Below are 13,729 nucleotides of genomic sequence, written 5' to 3'. Positions count from 1 at the left end.
CAACCCCAGGGCATCAATGTGGACTTCAACAGCTTCCTCATTTCCCCTTCCCCCACCTCATCCTAGTTTAAAACTTCCAGCTCAGCACTGTCCCCATGACTTGTCCGGACTTGTCCGACCTGCCTAGCTCCTTTCCACCCTCTCCTCCCTGACCTATCACCTTCATCTCCTCCCCCACTCACTCACTGTACTCTATGCTACTCTCTCCCCACCCCCACCTTCCCCTAGCTTATCTCTCCACGCTTCAGGCTCTCGGCCTTTATTCCTGATGAAGGGCTTTTGCCCGAAACATCGATTTTACTGCTCCTTGGATGCTGCCTGAACTGCCGTGCTCTTCCAGCACCACTAATCCAGAAAGTTAGTTACTGCCCTGCAGAGTGAGGAATCAAATCCAGATTATGTGGATTGTTATGTGCCTCAAAATAGATTAAAAAATGAAGAAGTCCTTGAGGAGGGGGATAAGTTAGTAAACTAGCTGTCTCAGAAGCATATAAAATGCAGTTAAAAGGTTTGTCACTGCAGTATAAGGACAAATGTAAGAATCAGATGGGAGGACTAAAGCTATTGTACATGAAGTAGGCATAGGGAATACTGCTCCGATAAAACAACATCCCTATCTGCCTTTCAAAACACAAACAGCTCGAAATGTAGGTGGAGACCATTCTTGACGAGGACATCATCGAACCAAGCTAGAGCGAGTGGAGTTCACCGATTGTCTTAGTTCCCAAACCGGATGGAACTCAATGATTCTGCGTGGATTATTGGAAGGTGAACGCCGTTACAAAATCGGACTCATATCCAATTTCTAGATTGGAGGAGTGTATCGAGAAAGTTGGCCAAGCCAGTTACATCACCTAGTTGGTCTTAATGCGTAGTTACTGGCAGGTACCTTTATCAGAAATGGTGAAAGTAATTTCTGCATTTGTAACACCAAATCGACTATATCTGTTTAAAGTGATGCCCTTTGGAATGAAGAACGCACCTGCCACATTCCAAAGACTCATGAACAGAGTTGTGGCTGGATTAACAAACTTTGTAATCTATTTGGACAATGTAGTGATGTTTAGTAAGTCCTGGACAGATCTCATGGTACAGTTGGCAGAGCTCTTTGAAAGAAGCAAAACTGGTGATAAACTTAATAAAATGGAATTTGCGAAAGCAGAGGTGACGTTCTCGGGACATTACATTGGTCATGGAAGGTTGACCCCATGGAACGCAAAGATGAAGGCCATCAAGGAATTTCCACGACCAACCTCAAAGAAAGGGGTGTTTCGATTCTTGGGACTCAGCGGATTCTATCAGAAGTTTGTTCCAAAATTCAGTAGTGTAGTGGCACCATTAACCGATTTGCTGAAGAAGAACACAAAGCTTCGGTAGACAGAACCATGCCAGGAGGCATTTGACCATTTGAAGTCGATATTAACCACCAAACCAGTTTTAGCTACCCCAAACTTTTCAAAACCTTTTAAAGTCGCCATCGATGCTAGTGACATAGGAGTTGGAGCTGTACTCTGGCAAGAAGATGAGGATGGGATTAATCTGCCAGTAGGTTACTTTTTGAAAGAAGATCAACATCTGCCAGAGGAAATACTTCACGCTTAAAAAAGAACTGTTGAGTTTGGTACTGGCCTTACAACATTTTAATGTGTATGTCACAAACAATGTGTCAGAGATGTGGTGTACATGATCACTATCCGCTTACATTCTTAGAATGCTTTAAAGATATGAGACTTTCGTTGGGGTCTTATGTTAGAGACTTTTAATTTAAAAATCGTACAGATTTTTCATAAGAATGTCATCGCAGATGTGTTTTTGTGGATTTAACTGATAAAGTTTAGATGAGGTTTGTATCTATTTAATGTTTTATACACACAGGTATAAAGTTATCTGTATGTTAGGTAATGTGTTTAAAGAATAGAAAAAAAATGAAGCCACCTTTTCATTATGATGGTTTATTTTTCTTAAGAGGGGAAGTGTTATGAAGATGGGGGTGTACTGTACCTTTAAGAGAGCTAAAAGGTAGCAGAACTACCTGACAGCACCAAGTGTTCTGAATAAGACATAATGTAATATGTAGTTCAGTAGCTGGGGTAGTTGGTTGCCTGGAGACAACAAAACAAAATTGAATTAGGGCAATCAGTTTAAAGTATACCCCGAAAAAACATACCAAAGTCCAATCAAGTTTGAATTTAGTACATTGACAATATTAAAAGCCAATGACACAATCCAATGCTTTGGTGGTATAAGACCGGGGAAAATTGAACAGTTGGGGAAGAGCTGTCAAAAGACCAACAGATGTTGGCTGCTGGTAAGAACTCTGTGAGAGGTAGCTGTCCAGAGAAGGAGTTTGCACAGAGCAAAAAAGGTTGACACCGACCAGGAGAGCAAATATAAGAGGAAGGTACGACAACTGACTGGTTTTGAAATTTGAAGTTTTTGGTAAATCTTACTTGGGCGTTTAATCGGACGAGCATTATAGAAGGGGAAAGTAAAAGATAGGTTCGAGGAAGGAGTTGTAAATAATTGTTAAATAAGGTTGTTAATTTTTACTTTAAATAGTTCTTAGCCTCTCAAATTTTCACTGCCTGGGATACAACTATTTTGTGTTGTTGATTTAAATTAAGCAGGAGGGTTTGCCCCGTTTTGTAACAGAGACAATACAACCGACAGTGAAGCACAGAAATAAGCTCCCATGATAAAAACAGTGAATGTGTGAGACAGATAGGTACAGTAGAGCAACCTGTCAACTATATTCGATGTGATAGCAAAGTGTCAATATCACTGGACTAGAAGTCCAGATCCCAAACTAATTTCTGGGGACATGCATTTGAATCCCACCATGGCTGAGGGGTGAAATTTGAATTCAATGAAAATCTGGAATTAAATATTTCACCTGATATAACCATTGTTGATTGTCATAAAATGAAACTTGTGGTTCACTAAGGAAGACCTACTATCCTTATTTGGTCTGGCCTATATATGACCCCAACCTCACAGCAATCTGCATGACTCTTTGTTACCCTCTGAATTGGCCTAGCAAGCCACTCAGTTATCTCAAACTGCTGGAAAGAGATACTTTAAAAGTTGGGTTACAAGAGTCAGGAGGGAACAAGCAAGCACTCATTTACTCCCTTCTGTTTCTCTGTTCTTCTCCACTAGTCCCTTGTCTGTCATGGCACCTTGCTCTCCCATCCATCCAGTAACTTGTTTCATCATTTCTCGTATTCTATCATCTCACTCTTTCACCTTCCCCAGTGTGGTTTAGATTTTCTATACTTTCCTTTTCCTCTTTCAGTCCCTCCTAAATTGATGCAGTTCCTTGTTGACCGAAGCTGTGATTACTTTAAAACTGGTAACTAAATGGATCACACTAGATTTACTCGTCATTGTCTACAGAGCTGTACCGGACTATAGGATCTGGATAAAATTGAGCAGAATGGACTTCAGCTGTACTCATGCCTCAAGTGTAATGGTTTATTTCTTAGGTCTAAATGAGTGAACACACAATTGCCAGTAGAAATTGAATTTATCCCCTATAGCTGTCTGTGATTGAAAATTATGAGAACCAGTTGCTTACTTGAATCTTGGAAGTTGACATCATTTCCATTATAAGCATTCTTCAGTTTGTTGGTCATCACTCTGAGTGCCATGATCTGCTGACGTATCATTGTATCTGGTCTAGTGATGTCTACATCTACTTCTGGGTTGTTGTTCTGATTGGTCAGACCATCATTCATAATTTCAGGCAGGTACCTGCAGGTCAAATGATGATAACATCAAACAAAGAGCCACACAGCAATGAGGACAGCCAATGCACATGCCGAGATTGTTACCTTATATCAAACAAATGGTGTAATGAGGTTTTTATTTTTGAGTCATTGCTGAAAATAACATTCTGAAAGAAATCAATCAGCAACTAACTTCAATGAAACTGATCATTCCTTTAAATATCTCCAGGATGGTTCCTTTGGGCTGCAAGATATTTAGCTGGAGTACTCAGTTTCAAACTGCTAGTGTAGCCAGTCACTAAATGACTGATACAAAGGGCTGCCTTTCTGCAAAATTCTGATATGCACTTTTGTCACAAAAAATGTCCACCTCAGTTCTGTATGAATTTGCTGCCAATAATCCTCCTTATATTATTTGAGGGGCTTACTAATAGTAAATGGTGAAGGATTCATCTTTCATTATAACATCAGCAGTGGGAATGATAACCAATTATTGCACAATATTCTGCACCATTCATGACTCCTCATTTATTGAAGCAGTCTCTGTCCAAATGCAGCAAAACCTGGACAATATACAAGCTTGTACTGAAAGGTTGCAAATAACATTTGCATCACACAATGCTACCTAATTTTAGCAACAATCTAACCAGCATTACATGACATTCAATGGTACTACTACCACTTGTGTCACCCACTATCATTATCCTGGGGATTCCATTGACCAGAAATTAAATTAGCCAGCCAAGATGTTCAAGTCCCATGAGTGAATAAAACAAAATAGTAGTTTATTACATACTAATAGGACAGCAGGTTATATTGGCTTAAGATTGGTTAACTGTAATAAAATGTAAGAGACATCGTTAACTTCTAAGAAATAGCAACCAGGTCTATGCTAGTAGAACTGACGAACATAGAATAAAATAATTCATGTCAGAGACAGTCATTAATATATCAGTGGAGAGAGCTATTCCAAAACATATTAGTGAACCCTTTCAGGCCAGTTGCCTTATAGAAAAATTCTGAGTCCTTAGACTTTCGCAAATGGCATTGAGGCAGCTAGCACCCAAAATTGGAGCAATATTTGGATGGTATCTTGGAAACAAATTCGCATCTGTAGAAAGTGGGCAGAAATTTTATTGATCTTTTATTTTTTAACAAAGCCTGTGATTGTGAAGTAAAGAAATGATCCGCATAAAGGAACAGAAAGGAAGATAAAATTAAGATTCCAACCAATACCAGCACATAGCCTGGGATTGTTGAACAGCATAAGGTGGGTGACTTGCAGCATGGATTGGTACCTGGGATTTCAATGTTGTGGCCAATTCAGAGACATGGTTATTGCAGGTTCCTGGATTAAGCTGTTTCAGTAAGAACAGAGAAAATGGTAAAAGAGGGGGTGGTGTGGCACTGTTAGTCAAGGACAGTATTACAGTTGCAGAAAGGATGTTTGAGGACTTGCCTACTGAGATAGTATGGGCTCAGATTAGAAACAGGGAAGGAGAGGTTACCCTGTTGGGAGTTTTCTATAGGCCTCTAAATAGTAGAAGATATGTAGAGGATAGGATAGCAAAGATAATCCTCGACAGGAGTAAGAATGACAAGGTTGTTGTTATGGAGTCTTTAATTTTCCAAATATAGACTGGGAATACTATAGTTCAAGTACTTTAGATCGGTCAGTTTTTGCCCAATGTGTACAGAAGGGTTTCCTGACACAGTGTGTAAACAGGCCAACAAGGGGAGAGGCCATATTAGATTTGGTACTGGGTAATGTACCTAGCCAGGTGTTGGATTTGGAGGTAGATGAGCAATTGGTGATAGTGACCACAGTTCAGTTATCTCTACTTCAATGATGGATAGGGATAGGTATACACTGCAGGGCAAAGCTTATAGCTGGGGGGGAAGGCAATTACGATGTAATTACGCAAGATTTAGAATACATAGGATGGGGAAGGAAACTGAGGGGATGGGCGCAATTAAAATGTGGAGCTTATTCAAGGACCAGGTTCTTGATAATTATGTACCAGTCAGGCAGGGACGAAGTTGTCAAGCGTGGGAGCTGTGGTTTGTTAAGGAAGTTGAATCTCTTGTCAAGAGGAAGAGGTTTTGTTAAAAAAAAATCTGATAGCTCAGTTAGGGTGCTTGAGAGTTACATGTTAGCCAGGAAAGACCTAAAGAGAGAGCTAAGAAGAGCCAGGAGGGGACATGAGAAGTTGTTGGCAGATAGAATCAAGGAAAACCCTAAATCTTTCTATAGATATATCAGGAATAAAAGAATGACTACAGTAAGATTAGGGCCAATCAAACATCGTTTGTGGGAAGTTGTGCGTGGAGTCAGAGGAGCTAGGGAAGTGCTAAGTGAATACTTTTCATCAGTTGTCACATCAGGAAAAGACAATGTATTCGGGGAGAATACTGAGATACAGGCTACTAGACTAGGTGGGATTGAGGTGCATAAGGAGGAAGTGTTAGCAGTTCTGGAAAGTGTAAAAATGGATAAGTCTCTTGGGCTGGATGGAATTTATCATAGGATACCCTGGAAAGTCAGGGAGGAGATTGTTGAGCCTTTGACTTTGATCTTTATGTTGTCATTGTCTACAGGAATAGTACCAAAAGACTGGAGGATAACAAACGTTGATCATTTGTTCAAGAAGGGGAGTGGAGACAACCCTGGTAATTAAAGACCAGTGAGCCTTACTTTGGCTGTAGGCAAAGTGTTGAAAAAGTTTTCAAGAGATAGGATTTATAAGCATCTAGAAAGGAATAAGTTGATTAGGGATAGTCAACGTGGTTTTGTGAAGGGTGGGTTGTGCCTCACAAACCTTATTGAGTTCTTTGAGAAGGTGACCAAACAGGTGTATGAGGGTAAAGCAGTTGATGTCATGTGTATGGATTTCAGGAAGGCATTTGGTAAGGTTCCACATGGTAGGCTATTGCACAAGATATGGAGGCATGGGATTAAGGGTGATTTAGCAGTTGGGATCAGAAATTGGCTAGCTGAAAGAAGACAAAGCATGGTGATTGATGGGAAATATTCATCCTGGAGTTCAGTTACTAGTGGGGTACCGTAAGGATCTGTTTTGGGTCCTCTGCTAATTCATATTTTTATAAATGTCCTGGATGAAGGCATAGAAGGATGGGTTAGTAAATTTGCGGATGACACTAAGGTCGGTAGACTTGCAGATAGTGATGAAGGATATTATAGGTTACAGAGAGACATAGATAAGCAGCAGAGCTGGGCTGAGAGGAGGCAAATGGAGTTTAATGTGGAAATGTGTGAGGTGATTCATTTTGGAAGGAGTAACAGGAATGCAGAGTACTGGGCTAATGGTAAGATTCTTGGTAGTGTGGATGAGCAGAGAGATCTCGATGTCCAGATACATGGATCCTTGAAAGTTGCCACCCAGGTTGATAGGGTTGTTAAGAAGACATATGGTATGTTCACTTTTATTGGTCAAGGGATTGAGTTTTGGAACCATGATGCAGCTGTACAAAACTCTGGTGCGGCCACATTTGGAGCATTGCATGCAGTTCTGGTCACCGCATTATCGGAAGGATGTGGAAGCTTTGGAAAGGGTTCAGAAGAGATTTATTAGGATCTTGCCTGGTATGGAGGGAAGATTTTATGAGGAAAGGCTGATGGACTTGAGGCTGTTTTTATTAGAGAGAAGAAAGTTGAGAGGTGACTTAATTGAGACATATAATATATTCAGAGAGTTAGATATGTTGGACAGTGAGAGCCTTTCTCCTTGGATGGCAATGGCTAGCATGAGGGAACATAGCTTTAAATTGAGGGGTGATAGATATACGACAAATATCAGAGGTAGTTTCTTTACTCAGAGAGTAGTAGGGGCATGGAATGTACTGCCTGCAACAATAGTAGACTCACCACCTTTTAGGGCATTTAAATGGTCATTGGATAGGCAAATGAATGGGAATAGAATAGTATAGGTTAGGTGGGCTTCAGATTGGTTCCACAGGTCGGTGCAACGTCGAGGGCTGAAGGGCCTGTACTGCTATGTAATGTTCAATGTTCTATGTAGCCATTAAGCCCAAGAAAATGGAAACTGTAGCCTGAAACTCCCTTGTTTGATCTCAAAATCGCCCTTCTCACATTAGAAATGTTTGGAAATCAGAACTTCTAGCTTCTAAAATTTCAAATTGAAAATATATAATCAAGCAGTAGGATTCAGTGAGTGACAATTCTTTTGCTATCTCATCTCATTCCAAATGAGAGGGATTTAGATATTGATGACCATGGAAGTCAACTATTCTTTTTCCTCTAATGCTGTCTTCTTGCCTTCCTGCTATCCTGGAGGTATTGTATAAATTGGGATTGGTTTTATGTTTGGGATGTGGGAAATAGGGCAGTTTGTTACAAACCATCAAAAAGCATGTGATCATATTTTAATTCAAACTCTGGTCAGTCGGTTGGCTTTTTGACTCAGGGTTTATAGTCTAAACCCCAACTCTGCCTCCACTGGTTTGGATATAATAATCACTTCTCAGATACCAAGCCGGGTCCTTGACTAATGTAACCCTTCCCAAAAATGTTGGTATCAAGCGTGGCACTAACATGGCCGTGTCAGTCAAATTAACACAGACCTGAAATCAAAACCAGTATCACTCTGAAGCACATCTTATTTAATGAGTCAATATGGAAGCTTTTGTTTCAGTCTTTCATCCTTAGAAATTACATATTTATTTAAGTTATAGAACAATTCTATTTTAAATTTTGGTTCAACAGGTACTTCTAAAGCTGTAAACTGAGAGCCCAATATTTTGCACACCCATTGTGTAATAGTTGATTCTACCTAAAAAGTGAAAGTGAAGGTTAGGTAGGAAGGATTCATAACTCTTAGAAGGTGAACAGTGGTAACACGCATTATTGATTTCAAGGTTGTGTTGTGTTGATGGGACATTGATGGTTCTATTGATTGGAATGGGCTAATATTAATGAAATCTTTCATGGAAACCCTCATAACACATCATGTATATTAGAGGCTAAGGTTTAGACAAAGCTAACCACAAATTAAAGTTTATAATAAAGGAGCTCAAATAGCGCTTGATTTTGTAGCAAAACTCATCTTTGTCACCCAGTGTAAGGTTGGTCAAGCAATGTTAAAACCCTTGCTTTACTAAATACAACAATTAATTGCAAAGTCTTACTTACTGCTATATTGTTTTTCTTCTTTCTGAAAGAACATCATCATCCTAACCAAGAATATTTCAACTGTAACTAATTGGTTTGTTGAAGATTTATTGTAATGACAACTCCCAACACTATCCTTACACAAGCAACAGCTGCCACCACCCAGTCTGACCAGCTGCCTTGTGAATGCATAGTAATTGTGTGTCAGTTGCAGGTTCCTGATGTGAATGTAATGGGAATGTCTCCTCTGTAGTATACCTCACCTGCCCTTGGCATGTCCATTCCAGCAATCCTCTTCATCCGGCACACCAGCAGTCACTTTATCATCATTACAGATGTTGTAAGGTAATGTGGACCAGAACTTCTTAGCCAACTTCAGTTTCTCCTTAACATCAGTAACCTGAAGATTGCATGAGGCAGCACATCATCTTAATAAATAATTTCATTCAAATATGGTAGTGAAAATGAAAGCAGTAATGATTGCACTGGATGTAATAAAGATGACTGGTATTTTTGTATATTAATATATAATCTATCCACAACATTGAGAAATGTTTGCATTGTTTTATTGTAAAGCTAATCTGTTTAGACAAAAAAAAACTGAATAAGCTACTGTTTGAAAGTAATAAAAAGGCTATAACAATATTGCTGAATAAGGTGCTTGGAATATATTACATAGTTAACCTTATTTCTACAAGTTTTCTGGAGTCAAAGAATTTTAGAAGGAGGCTATAATATGAGCATTTAGAAGTACCCTGGTCTCATTCTGTTGATGAGGTTAAAATTTAATCGCTAGAACTTGGAAAGTTCAAGGAAATAATTATTCATCACAAACAAACTTTGTCAATATTGTAACTCAGCATTTACTATAATGGTGTGGATTGTATTAGAACATAGAACATTACAGCACAAGAACGGGCCCTTCAGTTTTGCGAACATGACGCCAAGTTAAACTCCAGGTCGTTCTCCCACAATGTCATAGTTGCATTCCAGCAAAATCTCACTTAATAGAAAATGGCTTCATATAAATAATGGGCCGATGGGAGAAGTGGGATTGGGGCAGACCAGCAAAAAATATCACTCACAATCACTAAAAATCACCCATAAGACTAACGCAAAGTATAGCACAGCCTGAATGAAGTTATATCATCATATTTATCAACCAAACAATAGTAACCTTAACACCGTACATTTAAAAAACATTGTTATGCAGGACAGACGGTCATCATGGTGCGTAAGGTAGACTCCCTCATTCCTGTTAAGCGAGCTATATCACATATTCTCTCTTTATGCTCAAAATGCTTTATAATATCTAGCTTCTCTTCTAGTGTTACAGCCTTTCATTTGCGTTCACCACCTGCAATTTTATCACCAGGACGCTTCTTGCCAGCATTCTTGTCACTATGCCCCTCCATCTTTTCAAAAAATCTAGGAGCAGTGCACTTTCACAAGAAACTGCTCAATGTATCTCTCACAGAAAGCTGCTCTGTTGGCAGACTAAGAACGGCATGAAAACTGATGCTGACATCGGCATAAGCACAGGACAAAGCACACAAAATGATCACCGCTGGAATCATGCTATTGCGAACAGAGGTAAGTGATCTTGAAAATACTGTTCCTTAATTCCTCAGCGACGTCATAAGCAAATTGCTCTGCCAGAACATGCGTTATCCATTAACTACCTGTAATCCCTTTTGTCTGCCCATGGTCCATATCTCTTCATCCGTTGGATATTCATGTGCTTATCTAAAAGTGCTTTAAACGCCCTTATTGTATCTGCTTCTATCACCACCCCTGGCTGTGTACTCTATGTAAAAGACTTGCCCCTCATATCTCCTTTGAACTTGCCCCCCTCTCACCTTAAATGAATGCCCCCTAATATTAGACATTTTAACTTTGGGAAAAGATTCTCACCATCGCCCCTATCTATGCATCTAGTTTATAGACTTCTATCAAGTTTACAATTTTATAGACTACTATCAAGTCACCCCTCAGCCTCTGCCGCTCCAGAGAAAATAACCCTAGTTTTTCTACCCTCTTTGTATTCTTTACAGAGAGAGACATCAATATCTTATTCCCATTATATTACAGCTTACACTTGTTCCAGGCTGGTTCTATTTGTCTAATTAATGAGCCAATTAATAAAAGTGGAGGTGGTGGAAAGTTTTACTTCAATATGTCACTGAGAGGAGTCTGGAATGTTATTCTTCATCTTTGAACATCTGATCGTCTGGGCATTCTAACTCGCCAAAGAATAAAAAGTTATCACTAACAAACTTTGAAAGTGGAAAATGCACCCCAGTGACAAACTGCACTGCCATGATCTTCCTTAAATTAGTCAGCAGTCAAGAACATGTTCCTATCTTGTGTGCTCATTGAAGTGGAACAGAAAACAATACTATAGGTTTCTAGTTATCCATCATTATTACACATTTATGCTTTCACAGAGTACCAGAAAAATATTGAAAAATATTAAAAGGAGTGTTTCCACTCACAGAGACCATTCCTCATTAAAAAGGGTTCTTGACAAAGGTTTATTTGCATTGCTTCATAGTCATTATGAGACTTTACTAAAATGATCATATTTGATAGTAAATGTTAAACTGTAATTAGACAGAACTCAAAGCATCTTACTAGTTATTCAGTTATTCCGGCTTGAGGCAAGCTGTGCATAGTTTCTGTCAATTGTACAAGATGTGAAATGCAAGTGCAGAAAGCAGTTGCCTTCAATTATGGAAAATGCCATATTTATTTGATTTTGATTTATTTACTTTATTTATTGTCACAAGTATTTTGTTACAAAATACAGTGAAAAGTGTTGTTTCGTGTCACCACTCTTCACCTTAAAACACAGAATAAACAAAAACATGGAATATAAAAGCAGTAAAATAAAACAAAAAGAAATAAAGTTCAACTTTACAGTCTTTCTTGTTAAGTGCTCAGCCATGGACCTGGGGTGGTCAAGTTAGGGATCCTTTTGCTGCGCCACCAGATCAAAAGTCACCACACCCCATTGCTTTGACTGTCAATGTTTACAATCTCAGATTGCTGGATTCAAATGTTTCTCAGTGGGAAAGTGACTTACAGAGGCAATAGCTTGAATAAGGTTGATTATGGCAAAATCATATTTGAAGTCAACTCTAGTTTATTGTTCTATCACAAAAAAATCTTAAAAGCTATTATCTTTGGCCTAGCACTATAAATGTCAAACATAATTTAGTTTAAAGAGAATCCATTTTTAAAAAATAATAAGAACAGTTTTCTTGAATGTAATATAGGTGACAAGTCACCAATAGCAATACTATTGCTCTGAGGAGGCACTCAATACAAGCTAAGTGACTGCCCAAGAACCCTTTTCCTATTCTGCTTCCATGTAAATGTACTATTCACACTTGGTTTCATGTGACACTAATCTGATAAGTACATTAGTATCCAGAACCAATTATACTCAGGAACTTTTTCTGTGATCAGCCTTTGTTATAACCAAATATATTTGGAAAGATCTCCAAGAAATACTGCTGACATTTACAATGAGCAAAACTCTATGTTTTAAAATAGAAAGTAACAGTACTTAGATATACAAAATAAAATGCTTTTTCCTCACTATTGTATGTTCTGATAACATGAAGGCAGATAATTACAGTCTCATTTGCACATATACATGTTCATTCACAACCCATTCCTTTTAAATCTTGGTAAAAAAGTGTGTCAGACTGTAAATTGTAAGCTTTCTCACTTTAATCCTTGAGGCTTCATCATTTCCTTGTATACCCTTTGCATTTTCATTTTACAAAGGATTGGCTAGTCTATGATGATTTGGAGGTGCTATGCCCTGAGGCATGATAAATTGCCGAGACTCAGCAGAGGTTACGGCAACGACGAATGGACACCGCACAACATTTACCAGACAGGCGTGTTCCTTCCCAGTCGGGGAACACTTCAACGGTCTGGGCTTTGGGACAGACAACAACGTAAAATAGCCAAGAAGAGGATGATAGCCAAGATTGGTGCCCATGGTGATGGTCTCAATTGGGACCTTGAAGCCAGCAGTCTGATATTGTAAACATTGAAAGTCAAAGCAATGGGGTGTGGTGACTTTTGATCTGGCGGCGCAGCAATAGGATCCCTAACTTGACCACTCCAGGTCCATGGCTGAGCACTTAACAAGAAAGACTGTAAAGTTGAACTTTATTTCTTTTTTTTTATTTTATTGCTTTTATATTCAATGTTTTCGTTTATTCTGTGTTTTAAGGTGAAGAGTGGTGACACTAAACACTACAGGTGACCCTATGACCCCACTGCAGTACATACACACACACACACACACATTCACTAGAGTCATATAGAGCATGGAAACAGACCTTTCGGTCCAACCCGTCCATGCCGACGAGATATCTCAACTGCAATCTAGTCCAACCTGCCATCACCCGGCCCATATCCCTCCAAACCCTTCCTATTCAAATACCCATCCAAATGCCTCTTAAATGTTGCAATTGTACCAGCCTCCACCACTTCCTCTGGCAGCTCATTCCATACACGTACCAACCTCTGTGTGAAAAAGTTGTCCCGTCGGTCTCTTTTATATCTTTCCCCTCTCACCCTAAACCTATGCCCTCTAGTTCTGGACTCCACGACCCCAGGGGAAAGACTTTGCTTATTTACCCTCTCCATGCCCCTCATAATTTTGTAAACCTCTATAAGGTCACCCTTCAGCCTCCGGTGATCCAGGGAAAACAACCCCAGCCTGTTCAGCTTCCTCCTATAGCTCAAATCCTCCAATCCTGGCAACATCCTTGTAAATCTTTTCTGAACCCTTTCAAGTTTCACAACATCTTTCCGATAGGAAGGACAC

The 13,729-nt window shown here is 39.3% G+C and overlaps 1 protein-coding gene across 2 annotated transcripts in view; it reads right to left on the bottom strand.

The window, feature by feature from the left end:
* Positions 1-13,729, bottom strand: part of LOC122550548 (glypican-6-like) — a 1,024,831-nt gene that overhangs the window by 16,407 nt on the left and 994,695 nt on the right. For both annotated transcript variants that reach the window (XM_043691449.1, XM_043691450.1), the window contains exons 7-8: positions 9,141-9,277; positions 3,578-3,753 (exon numbers count right to left, since the gene is read on the bottom strand). In XM_043691449.1, coding sequence (XP_043547384.1) covers positions 3,578-3,753; positions 9,141-9,277 — 313 coding nt within the window. The remainder of the gene's footprint in view (positions 1-3,577; positions 3,754-9,140; positions 9,278-13,729) is intronic.

Source organism: Chiloscyllium plagiosum, chromosome 6, assembly GCF_004010195.1.
Source record: "Chiloscyllium plagiosum isolate BGI_BamShark_2017 chromosome 6, ASM401019v2, whole genome shotgun sequence".
Classification (NCBI taxonomy): Eukaryota; Metazoa; Chordata; class Chondrichthyes; order Orectolobiformes; family Hemiscylliidae; genus Chiloscyllium; species Chiloscyllium plagiosum.
The sequence above is the reverse complement of the archived record's forward strand: the minus strand, read 5'-3'. Positions and strand labels throughout refer to the sequence as shown.